Source organism: Ascaphus truei, chromosome 3, assembly GCF_040206685.1.
Source record: "Ascaphus truei isolate aAscTru1 chromosome 3, aAscTru1.hap1, whole genome shotgun sequence".
NCBI classification, from domain to species: domain Eukaryota; kingdom Metazoa; phylum Chordata; class Amphibia; order Anura; family Ascaphidae; genus Ascaphus; species Ascaphus truei.
Window position 1 is genome coordinate 116972741 of NC_134485.1, and position 13400 is coordinate 116986140.

General features: G+C 50.2%; 1 protein-coding gene across 1 annotated transcript; it reads right to left on the minus strand.

Annotated features, from left to right (window-relative positions):
* Positions 1 to 4749: 4749 nt before the first annotated feature.
* LOC142490961 (claudin-24-like) lies at positions 4750 to 5751 on the minus strand. The gene has a single exon (XM_075593331.1). It carries the CDS (start codon positions 5749 to 5751, stop codon positions 5107 to 5109), a length of 645 nt encoding a protein of 214 aa, XP_075449446.1. The 3' UTR covers positions 4750 to 5106.
* Between the last annotated feature and the right edge of the window lie 7649 nt (positions 5752 to 13400).

The window sequence follows — 13400 nt, forward strand, 5'->3', positions numbered from 1 at the left end:
TCACGAACGACCCCGTATCACCCCGAAGGAGATGCACTGCCCGAGCGCTTTAATTGAACCTTACTGGACATGCTCAGAACTCTACAGAGTGCTCAGAAAACTGAATGGAGTCGACACGTGGAGGCCCTGGTGCATGCGTACAATTGCACCAGACACGAGTCAACTGGATTCTCCCCATACTTCCTCATGTTTGGGCGAGAGGCGAGACTGCCAGTGGACGTACGTCTTAGAGTTTCGACGGATGGGATACACAATGCTACCCATTTCAAATACGTGCAAAGACTTAAAGACAGTTTACAACAGGCCTATCAACAGGCTGAGAAGGCTACAGCTAAGCTGAACGCTGGAAATAAAAGGCGATACGATCATAAGGTCAAATATCGGGAACTTTGTCTTGGGGACGCTGTGTTACTTAGAAATCTGGGAGTCCCGGGAAAGCACAAATTAGCTGATCGATGGAGAGACGGGGTATATGAAATAGAATCTCAGATGCCTGGCCTCCCGGTCTATCGCATCAAAGACACTGAAGGCCGGGTAAAGGTATGGCACCGTAATCATCTTCTCCCCCTTCCACAAGTGGGAGATGAGGACGCAGAGATACTGGCCACACCGCTCAACGGTGAGTCCGACTTATCAGAGCTGGGTCAAGAGACTGTTCATAACGAGACCCACTCTGAAACTCCTGAAGATCCTATGGCAGGACCCTCTCAAAAGGGACTACCCCACAGAAGGGGCATCTCCCGGAGGAGCTACGGGTAAAGGGCCCCGTAGGCCAACGCCTACTAAGGTGGCACCAACAGGCCAGCCTTTGGATCCACAGAGCCCGAGCTTTGTGCCTAACAGAGACTGTTCAGAGACCTTTCTCCCCTCAAGGGAAGAGGCTGAGCCTCAGGACTGTGTTTATTACTCCCCCGAGGGAGTTGCAGAAGAACAGCTCCGCCGGAGCCAAAGAGTCAGGTACCCTCCAACTCGGGTAACCTATGATCAAATGTGGGCACCCCATCATGAGGCTCAGCAGTGCTCTCGGAGCAAGATCCAATCTGTGATTGTGATGCTCACCAAATTGTGCAATATCGTGTAGAGTCATGCATGTGCTAAGTTATAATTTGAAATGCATTTTTATTATATAAGTTCTGTACATGGTTGTGTTGTGTCCCAAGCGAGGACGTTGGGGTTTTTACCAGGGGGAGGATGTAGCCGGGTCCCTTGTTGGTAGCGGGGCTGTGCGCGAGCAGCGCGCCTCTCTCTCTCTTATGCGGCCGGTTGCCAGTGACGCGAGCGGTCCGGTTGCCCGGGACGCGAGCGGGCCGGTTGTCGGGGACGCGATCGGGCCGTTGCTAGGGCCGCAGTCGCGTTGCTGCGGTCCCGGCGGCTAGCAGAGCAGGGCGCCGCCATTGCTAGGTGCATTGCACATGCACAAGGGCACCGGAGCGCCGGGAAGAATACAGATAGGTCGCGCCTGCGCAGTACAGGGCAGTCCACCCCCAGAGTGCACAGGGGCAGAGTCACATGACCCCAGGAGCCAATAGGGCTGCAGCATCTCCCTGCAAGGAGATTGATACATTTTCGTGGGTTTGCAGCACGTTGAGAGTTGGTGATCGGTGCAGCTAGGGGAAGGAGGTAGGGTGGAGGAGTCAGTGACTCCCGGCACTAGGCCAGCAGTCCCCTAGGCCCCAGATAGCCCTGAGTCACAGTAGCTGAGTTTGTAGGGACAGGCCCTAGGTTAGGGACCCTGCCCCATTAGCTATTTGTTAGTTAAGGACACAGCGGACGCTGCGTTTCCTGCTGAGAGACTTGGGTTCAAGTATCTGTCACTAAAGAGAGCTGGACTATCTTCAGGGTGGGATTGGCCCTGACGGATCACCACGCGGGAGTATCCAGGATATCGTGTAGGAGCTCGTCTGATCCTTTGCGAAGCCCGTTGCAGGCCCGAGCACTGGAGTGCTCGGCAGGTAATCTGAATCATCAAGTGCACCAACAAATCCTATTACCAGACATACTGTAGTGGCTGCGCAGTCACACACACACATTTATATGACTTGGTAATGCGGGACATTGTGTGGGGTTACTGGACACGGGGTGGGATCATTTGGTGAAGTGTTGGCGTCCGCCGTGGTGCATGGAGTAATGGCGTCCGCCGTGGCGCGTGGAGTATTGACGTCCGCCGTGGCGCCAGGGTGTTAGCGACCTGCGAGACGCAGTAGTTAGTGTCTCCTCTAGGGAGGGACACCTGTTGATGTTACAAGCACGTACGTTCTTATGCTCGCAAGTAAAGTCATTGATTGGTTACATACGTTGTGCTGGTTATTTATATGTGTCCTGCGAGGAACCATTCCTGCTCTGCTACGAACCAGCGCATGTGGAGGCGCTGCACCGAGTACAAGGTTACTCATACTATAATTGCCCCAGGTTCCCCGTGGCGGAAGCTCAGCCCTCCTGTGAGCCAAGCAGGTAAAGCACCACACCTGGTAACATTGTATGTTCTCTGCACCCACACTATATATGCGATTGGGTGGGGTGGAATACCCGTTACATATACATATACACAATCTGTAATGAGTGATGCTTTGGGCTCGGAATGAACTGTTGCACGCTTTGTAGAGAATATTTACATTTTTTTTACACATTTTGCGACAACAGATTGTTGTGCATTAAGTGCATAATTTTCTTCAATAAACAGGGACCTGAGACTCTGAAAATTTCATATTTGAAATTTCTTGGATGGTGGAAGCGTATAGATATGATTGCAGTCAAGTAAGGGGTAAATATTACCTCATTGAAAGTACGTAATGTAGGAGAAAGGTGAGTTGACTAGAGTAGCCGTGTATATTAACCCTGGTTACATATCTAAGTCACGTGCTCACAAGTGTGCTGTCCGTGACAGATGATATTTTGGGACGAAGCGAGGGGAGATATTGTTAATTTGATGGACCTTTGCGGAAGATGAAAAGTAGACCAGCTAGAGAGCTGTGTATTAACCATTGTCTCGTATGCAGGCCATGTACTCACAGGTGTGCCGTGCAGGACAACACCCTATGGACTTTATCAGCTTTAATTATGGGAAATATCCTACATCTGCTGTGTATTCAATTTTTGTGAAGCACACGTCTATGTTTTACTTGTGCAGTATTTTCTATTTCCCACCCAAACTACATTTTATGTCTTCACTGTATGAACAACAGAATACATCATGCAGCATTACATAATAGCGATATTCACTAAGGCTAGCAATAACAAAGTGTCTATTCATTCTAAAATATCCTCAAAAGTAAACATGTCATAAATTATAGATGCAATTATGCCACTTGTGTGGGTATTTCCTGGCACACACAGTATGGGTCTTTAGCTAAATGAGAAATTGCTGTGCCTACATTCTGTGCCTGCTCACTAAAGTTTTTTATTTAAAAGGCATGCAAACAAGAATACTTACACACAAACACAAAAGCTCATATTGTTTGCAACATATCCTTTATTGAAAATATTAAACACATGTGAAAAATGAGCACTCCATTATTTATGACTTTATATGGAATGTATGTCTCTTTAGATAATACAGTTAAAGCTGCAATGATTTATGGTCTATACCTTCGCGAGAACAAATAAAAAACAGCTAAAAGATAAATTTGAATAATAAAATAACTATAAAAAAAGCTGTATGTTGAAATGTTACCCCTCTATGCGAATAATTATGTCTAACTTTCAGTATAATTTTATACATATGAGAATGTGTGGTTTGCTTGCATTGGTAGGTGCCTTCTTGGATTTGAAACCTGATGCAGAATTGTAAGATGATAAGTCAAGGAGGACAAAACGATTTTTTTGGAGGCAAAAATGTGTAGCTGAATCACACGTGGTGCGGCTGCTCCAGTCTGTGCCTCCCACCTCCCCGGTCCTCAACTTTGGCTCCATAAAACTTCATCCCCCGACCGGTATGTGTAAGTGTGTATCTGTGACACACTTACTCACACATAGTCACTCATTCTCTCACACTGACACACTCACTCACTATCTCACACTGACACACTTAGGTGCTGACCCTGACACACTGACTCACACAGACACATGAACACAGCACACTGATGCTTCAACCCCATCGTAATGGACTGACCTAATGGAGAACAGGGGGGGGGGGGGACACAGTGCTAGAGCTCTCCGCTTCTCTCCCTCTCCAGCCATCGTACATCTCTGCTGTCTGCTCTCTGGTGCTCATCCCTGGCAGTGCACACTAAGGGCCTCATGCAGAGAGCATCGTTATTTCAAAACTCGCCATTTTTTGTACAATTTCGCGCAGAAAACTGCAGAAAATGGCGAGTTACGAAAAACGCGCCATTTTTTTTTCTCTTTCTAAAACTCGCCTCGCGGCTGGCGAGAAACTCCATCTCGCCATTTTTAAAACTCTCCGAATGCAGAGAGGTACGAACGGCATGTAGCGGCTGTTCGCGCCAGGAAAATGGCGCGATTTTCTCATTTTAGCCGCGCCAGGAAAAGTTGGCAATAAGATGGCGCTCGCCGCCTATAGCAAAGGGGACAAAAAATGCGCGATCTTTTCTTTACACATTTCTGAAGCGCGCATCGTTCCCATTTAAACTTGCCACACGCATCCATGTTAAACATAGCAGAATTCGAACTTTTCTGCATATGGAGAATAAAACTCTCCAAAAAAGCTACTTTTTATGAAATTCGCCATTTTGAAAATTCGATGCTCTCTGCATGAGGCCCTAAGCATGTGACCTGTCAGTCACGGCTGATGCTGGTGCCCAATCCTGCTTTGATGTTGCGATAGTGAAGCAGAATCAGGCGTGCTGTTACCGGCTACAGTAGTGACTGACACTACCATAAAACAGGTGCCAGGGACATAATTTTAGCCCCCGGGGTGATCAGTTGCCCATGAAATTGTCACCCCTGTGCTAAGCACACTTAATACTGCTCAAAGAAGAAATCCACCAACCCAGCCAAAGAACATAGCATTTCCATATTACCAACGGGGTACATCTTTAGGTATGTTCAGATCCCACACTTTTACTAGTGTGTCATGAACGAAGTAGGACATAAAGCAGAAAGTCAATGCCTCTATGAGAATGACTATTCTTATCTTTTAGTATAATTCTACACATATTCCATGTAAGAGGATGTCTGGTTTGCTTCCACTTGGTGATGCCTTTTTAGTCCTGAATCCTGAGTGATGCAGAATTGTGAGATGATGAGCACAGTTCCTCCTCCTAAAAGAAGAAATCCACCAATCCACCCAAAGAACATGGCATTTCCATATTCCCAACGGGGCACATCTTTGTGTATGTTCAGATCCCAAAAGTTCACCAGGGCGTCATGCGCAAAGTAGGATACAGGGCAGAAAGTCATTGCCCCTGCAAGAAGAAAGAAAACTCCTCCAATAATACTTAGGTTTCTTCTTATATATTGTTCATTATCATCAAGACACTTCACACAGGTCAATGCAGGTGTGGAGACAATAAATCCCAAAGTCCCACTGGTTACTGAGAGGCACACAAGGATACGACCCACCTGGATTCGAAGAGGGAGATCAAGGAGAGAGCTATAGTCTTGGCATACACTCGAACCCACATCTTGAATGACACAGGTTTGCCATAAACCTAGAAGATAGCTTTCATTCACAAGCATTCCCGATGAGAAAGTCAACCAGTGAGGTATGAATAAAGCCACCAGGCAGCACACATAGCCAGTAAGTGAAAGCAACTGGCCTGCAAGTTCAGTGAAGCAAAGCACTGAGTGCATCTTTACTCACATGGAGCTTTAAGCAAAAGACAGCCTTCTTCCAAGAAACAGGCTTTGAAATTCTCCTGTCAGAAGGCAGCTTTGAATAAAATCAATGCCATTATTTCTCTTGTAAGCCTCTATTGTTCTTCTAAATCCATCCTAATTAAAGTTGGGCGATATCATAATTTACATAAAAATAACCAATGGAAATGTGTGTATTCTTCTGAAAAGATCACAAGACCAGATTAAATCATCTTCCCACTTGGCTTAAAAGAGAAAGTAACAAGTAGGGACTTCAGAATGTTTTTGAAGAATAATCCTTAGTGTAGCAAACTGAAGTTTTCATTACAATGGCCATTATGTGTTGTAAGATTAGAAACAATTCAGCATGAACAGTTTGTACAATGTAGAAACCTAGAATCAAAGGCAAAATCAGAAAGTTATCTATTGAAACAGCTAAACATTGAAAATGTAATCACTATAGACAATTAAAATGAATTTATTTGAATTTGCATGCAACCCACTATACATTACTAATGTAATCCTGTTGATTTATACAGATAAAGGGCACTTCAAACAAAAACAATGTTCAATATTTTACATTGCCTGTCTGTATAATATCACAGTGATTAATCAAACAAATTAACTAATTGGTCAATGAAAAGTAAGACACCAACACTGATGTTCAAAAAATTATGAAATATATTAAATATGTATATATTCAATATAATAAACACATTGTTTACTACCTTGAGATTCGATTTTATATCCAAAACATACAGTTTCACCCAATTTGGAATTCCCATACTCAACACATTTTGAAAAGATGTGTAGACAAGGGAGATATCAAAAAAGCTGGATCACCAAAGTATATTCAGAATTAATAAAATACAGTGAAATGTTCCTGTCACGGATCGGCCTGTAGGCGAGGTCAGATACTAGTCCACACATGCATTTCTAGGTAAACCGTAATAATGAGTGGTTTTATTCTCCACAAAAACAACTAAAGCATTTTGGCTACTGCCCCTTTAAGGCAAAACTTAAATCATAAAACAAACACCGATCCCCTTTAGGGAAACTAACTTACTACTTAGCGCTATCTAACAGGCCGCCAGCTAAGCTGGTTGCCAGCCCAAAAACATGTCCTACTATTTGAAAACAAAACAGTCTTTAGGCACAGCATTATAGTTTTAGTTCTTATCTGATATGTTGCAGGGATTCATTCACAGGGTCCCCATATAGCTCCTTCTGCAAGCCAGGAATGCCAGTTCCAGGGAGCAGGCTGTGTCCAGTCTGTAGGTTCCAGAACAATCCGGGTCCCTCCTGGTTGGGAGAAGTTTCACTTCCCCTCTCTCTGGGAAAAACAGTTCCTCTCTAACTCTGGCAACTTCCTGTCTTTTATCCATGCTGAATCATGAGTGCATTCTGCACACCTCCCAGCTTAGGTATGAAATCTGACACCAGTGTAGTCTCCTGATCCTTGCAAAGGGAGTTAACCCCTTAAGACCCTTATGTACCTCCCCCTCAGAGTGTAGCCCCGGGCACACTTGACCATTTAAATGTCCCCCCCCTTCTCAGGAAAAAGGTTTGCCTCATGAGGGAGTATTTTGGACTCCTTTTCTTCTTTCTTGATTTCCAATTGAAGAGCTTTCGACCTTTCCTCCAATCTTTTCTCTGTCCACCTTCCGACTGGATCCATGGGCTTTGTTCTCCTTGGTGAGGCATCTTTTCCCAAGCACCTTTCTATTCCAACCAGTCACTTTGTTCTTTTTACCTTTGGGGCAATTACCATGCTTTTTAGGCCTGCAGAATGGTATTTCACCACCTCCTCTTCCATGTCACTCAATATACCCAACACAGGAGCAGCAGGCTGTACATCCATGTCCATAGAACGTTTTATCTTTTCATATTCATCAGATAAGGATTCTTAAGTCATACCTTTGTTTGTTGCCTGCTGGGCAGCTGAAGGTTTAATTATTGCTTGCTCGGGCGGTTCATACTTTGCAATCTCGTTTTGCATTTTAGCAGTGTCCCCAGCTTTCACTGTACCCTTGTTTTCATGGGTATTAGTCTCTGTGGGATACAGACGCTTGGGCAGGGCCAATACCGTTTCCTGTAGTGGAGACACCTGTACTTTACTCGTCCGCAGAGCCTCACTCTGATTTACCTCTACTGCCATCTTCCCCATGGACTCCTGTGACCCAAGTGTCTGTTTTAGGTTTGTAAACTTTTTCTCCAGCTTCACCTTTTCAGACTCCAACATTTTAACTGTTGACCATAAATTCTTTGCAGACTCTCTCTCTGCAATACTATAATCTTATGTCTCAGTCTTTTGAGCTCTTTGTTTTTTTCTGTGATCACGGCACTGGTGATGGATTTTTGTAGAGAAACCTTTTCTTTGTTTATTAAGGAATTCTTTCTTTATTAAGGGTTCTCTCTTTTCCATCTCTAGCAACTGAAAATTGAGTACTGAGCTTTCCTCTTGGCTCTTTCCCAGTTCCTGTGCAAGTTTGAGGTTGTCCTCCTGCAGAGCTGCGAGATGCTGGGATGCGGATTCAGCTGCCACTTTTAGCTCTTCCACTTTCCATTTGAAGTTTTTCGTTTTCACGCATTTTACTTCCAGTGCCTGGTGCAAATCAGATATCTGTTCCACATAGGCCGAATGGATATGCTGATTCTTCTTGCAGCGCACTCTCAGCATTCTGCAGTGCTTTTTGCACTTCTAGCCTTTCCTGGGCCAATTGTTTCCTAATTTTTTCTGCTTGGTGAAGCTTCTCCTTTATTTCACAGGCCTAGTTAGTCAAATCTGAATTTTCCTTTTTCAGACTTGCATTTTCTCTCTTTACAGTCTTTAAATGAATCAAGATCTTTTCCTTAGCATCCTTCAATTTACAGACCCCTGTGCTTAGACTGTGGCCTCCTGGCATGAGTGTTCCACTCATGCTGAGAGCCCGGACCTCTTGCAGAGCCTCCTTATATTTCTATTTCAGGTTGCCAATCAGTTTGTCAGCCTTGCATTGCTTTTCTTCCATGGCATTCATCGCAGTGTTTGCCCTTTCCAGACAATTCGTCACCTCCTCACTCCGTAAGAGACACTCGGTTTTCTGCAAAATAGCATACTCAAGTAGTTGGGGGTATACTCCTCTGTAACTCTGTGTTAGCTTCTCGATCCTTACTGAGTCCTTTCGCGGCCATTTCTATGATGACTCAGCCCATCACTCTGGTCTGCAGCACATCTCGGCGCCTTTCTAACGCACATGGTCCTGACCTCGCAGGCTAACCAAGTGGTTCGTCACTTCAACTGTGAGTTGAGAAACACATTTATTTTTCTTCTTCTTTCTCTTTGCTTTAGTAGCTCCTGAGAGATCCGTTGTACTGGGCACACACACTGTTGTCAGCTTCCATTTCATGTTTGCGCTCACGATGCGTTGCTTGCTTTTGCAGCTGTGGGAGACAGTATTCCTCGCGGTGCTCCTGTTGCCACTGTTTGTATTTGAACATTTGGGAACACACGTCTTCCATGTGACCTCGTTCATGACAGGCACAGCATACTAGATTCATCTGTGGGTACAGCTCTCTTCTCAGGGCCACATATGAGTCATCATCATCATCATCATCATCATCATCATCATCATCATCATCATCATCATCATCATCATCATCATCATCATCATCATCATCATCATCATCATCATCATCATCATCATCATCATCATCATCCGATCTGAAGGGACAGTGTTTGGTGTGGTCAAGCTCTTCACACCATAAACATATCTGCTGCAGTTCCTTTTGCGGGACCATGCCAGGACAATCATTCCTGAAAGGACATTGTTTTGTGGGGCCAGGCATATTACACAGAAAACACTTGACGTCCTGCATTTTTCACTTTCAGATGTATTCTTCACCCTGGCCTCTGGGCACTATTGCATGCACACTTTCCACACTTTTCCTGCATATACTCACAGCGAGTAGTCCTATGCAGTGTGGCAGACTTTACTTCCAGAATTTGTACCGCTCGTGGGTCACTGTCTGTATTCCTTTCTCTGCTTCACCCTAGCCATTTTTAAACCAATTTCTTTTGTTGTTTTTTCCCCACACACCTGGTGGTGCAGACATCACTCCCAGAATCAGTACCTCTCATAGGTCACTGTCTATTGGGCAGTCTTGTTTTGTTGCATTACCCAGCGCAGTGATCCTTGTCTTTCAGCCTGGATTATTGCGCTGTTATCGGGCCAAAATTCCCATTGATTTTTCTAGGGGTTTTTCACGTGATCACAATGTGATCAGCTTTTTAACCTAGTATCTTTACTGTGTGCCTCCACATATGCACTTCCTTTCTCTAAGCCACATTGCCTTCTAGAAAATGCCAAAGACTGGAGCACAGTCCCAAATCTTAAACTGTAATTGCAAGAATCCAGAAGCATATTTGTTTTATATTAACATCTACTGTATGATGCCAGACGTACAGTGCTGAGTGCTGAGTGCTGGTGGACATTTGAAATGACAATACAATACAATGACCCAAATGGTAGTGGAGCATTCTGCATTTCAGTTTCAATTGCAGCAGTAAACACGATATCCCTAACAGAAATACACAGCAAATTCTTTATGACGTCCTGTGAATGTCAGACAGGCCCTTGTGACACTCGAATGGGCACTGTAAAAATATCCCTTCCCTAGTTTACTGTGTGATTAAGCTACATACTTCACATTTTGGAAATACAAGCAAGAGCACCAACATTTTCCCAAATGATTCTTATTATTTCTTTTTATCTACTAGATATATTTCTCAAAGTGTCCTATGTGTCGTTGCCTGTCTGTCTGTATGTGTCTCCCTGTGTCCCTCCCTGTGTCCCTAGCGGCAATCACATTGGACCTTGGGCCAGGCCAATGAGATTGCTCCCTTGGCCCGCCCGCCCCCTTCTCATTCACACACACACACACACACACACACACACACACACACACACACACACACACACACACACACACACACACACACACACACACACACACACACACACACACACACACACCCCATGCACCTCCTCCTCTCCCCGGGTCTCCCGCTTTCCCGTGCTTTTTCCTCCCCCCCTCCCCCGGCGCCGCTACAGTCAGCGGGCGAGCGGAGCGAGCACCTGGGACACAGCGGTGGACTCTCACCTCCCCACGGCTCTCACCACCCATAGGCCACTCCCTCACCCGGTGCTCACCCCCCCCGCTCACCCCCCCCTGCTCACCCCCCCTCTCCAGCTCACCCCCCCCCCGCTCACCCGCTCCCCCCGCTCACCCACCCCCCACACACAGAGCCCGCGGCTCTCCCCTCACACAGGCCGCTCCTCCGGCTGTCTCCGCCTCTCCCCGCGGGAGGCACAGCACCTCCTCACCGGAGCGTCTCAGCCTCTCCGCTGAGGAACCCGAGGTGGAGGAGGAGGGCGGCCATGTGCAAGGTGAGGAAACACAGGGGAATGGCTAATTTAACGCGTCCCTGACTCACCCTGCCCTTTGCCCCCCCTGCCCTTTGCCCCCCTGCCCACCCTCCCCCTGCCCCCCTGCCCTCCCTCCCACTGCCCTTTGCCCCCCCTGCCCTCCCTCCCCCTGCCCTTTGCCCCCCCTGACCTCCCTCCCAATGCCTTTTGCCCCCCCTGCCCTCCCTCCTAATGCCCTTTGCCCCCCCGCCCTCGCTCCTAATGCCCTTTGCCCCCCCTGCCCTCCCTCCCCCTGCCCATTGCCCCCTGCCCTCCCTCCCCCTGCCCTTTGCCCCCTGCCCTCCCTCCCCTGCCCTTTGCCCCCTGCCCTCCCTCCCAATGCCCTTTGCCCCCTGCCCTCCCTCCCAATGCCCTTTGCCCCCTGCCCTCCCTCCCAATGCCCTTTGCCCCCCCTGCCCTCCCTCCCAATGCCCTTTGCCCCCCCTGCCCTCCCTCCCAATGCCCTTTGCCCCCCCTGCCCTCCCTCCCCTGCCCTTTGCCCCCTGCCCTCCCCTGCCCTTTGCCCCCCCTGCCCTCCCTCCCCTGCCCTTTGCCCCCTGCCCTCCCTCCCAATGCCCTTTGCCCCCTGCCCTCCCTCCCAATGCCCTTTGCCCCCCTGCCCTCCCTCCTAATGCCCTTTGCCCCCTGCCCTCCCTCCTAATGCCCTTTGCCCCCAATGCCCTCCCTCCTAATGCCCTTTGCCCCCCCTGCACTCCCTCTGCCTGCCCTTTTCCCCCTGCCCTTTGCCCCCCCTGCCCTCCCTCCCAATGCCCTTTGCCCCCCCTGCCCTCCCTCCCCTGCCCTTTGCCCCCTGCCCTCCCCTGCCCTTTGCCCCCCCTGCCCTCCCTCCCCTGCCCTTTGCCCCCTGCCCTCCCTCCCAATGCCCTTTGCCCCCTGCCCTCCCTCCCAATGCCCTTTGCCCCCCTGCCCTCCCTCCTAATGCCCTTTGCCCCCTGCCCTCCCTCCTAATGCCCTTTGCCCCCAATGCCCTCCCTCCTAATGCCCTTTGCCCCCCCTGCACTCCCTCTGCCTGCCCTTTTCCCCCTGCCCTTTGCCCCCCCTGCCCTCCCTCCCAATGCCCTTTGCCCACTGCCCTCCCTCACCCTGACCTTTGACCTCTGACCTTTGACCTCTGCCTTTTGCTTCCTGCCCTCCCGCCCCCTGCCCTTTGGCCCCCCCGCCCCTCCCTGCCCTGTGGCCCCCCCACCCCTCCCTGCCCTGTGGCCTCCCCGCCTCTCACTGCCCTTTGGCCCCCCCACCCCTCACTGCCCTTTGGCCCCCCCACCCCTCCCTGCCCTTTGGCCCCCCCACCCCTCCCTGCCCTTTGGCCCCCCCACCCCTCACTGCCCTTTGGCCCCCCCACCCCTCCCTGCCCTTTGGCCCCCCCGCCCCTCCCTGCCCTTTGGCCCCCCCCACCCCTCCCTGCCCTTTGGCCCCCCCACCCCTCCCTGCCCTTTGGCCCCCCCCACCCCTCCCTGCCCTTTGGCCCCCCCCACCCCTCCCTGCCCTTTGGCCCCCCCCACCCCTCCCTGCCCTTTGGCCCCCCCCCACCCCTCCCTGCCCTTTCCCCCCCCCCACCCCTCCCTGCCCTTTGGCCCCCCCCCACCCCTCCCTGCCCTTTGGCCCCCTCGCCTTTCCCTGCCCTTTGGCCCCCCCGCCCCTCCCTGCCCTTTGGCCCCCCCCCCCCGCCCCTCCCTGCCCTTTGGCCCCCCCCCACCCCTCCCTGCCCTTTGGCCCCCCCCGCCCCTCCCTGCCCTTTGGCCCGCCCCCCACCCCTCCCTGCCCTTTGGCCCCCCCTGCCCCTCCCTGCCCTTTGGCCCCCCCTGCCCCTCCCTGCCCTTTGGCCCCCCCTGCCCCTCCCTGCCCTTTGGCCCCCCCTGCCCCTCCCTGCCCTTTGGCCCCCCGCCCCTCCCTGCCCTTTGCCCCCCCCGCCAATCCCTGCCCTTTGGCCCCCCCGCCCCTCCCTGCCCTTTGGCCCCCCCTGCCCCTCCCTGCCCTTTGGCCCCCCCCCGCCCCTCCCTGCCCTTTGGCCCCCCCTCCCCTCCCTGCCCTTTGTCCTCTTGCCCCCCTTCCTCCCTTCCCTCTTGCCCCCGTCCCTGCCCTCTTGCCCCCCCTGCCCTTTGCCCCCCTCCCTCCCTGCCCTCTTGCCCCCTCCCTCCCTGCCCTCTTGCCCCCTCCCTCCCTGCCCTCTTGCCCCCC

Excerpts from the sequence above, each read along its gene's own strand:
- LOC142490961 (XM_075593331.1), bottom strand. The coding sequence starts at position 5,751 with ATGCACTCAGTGCTTTGCTTCACTGAACTTGCAGGCCAGTTGCTTTCA.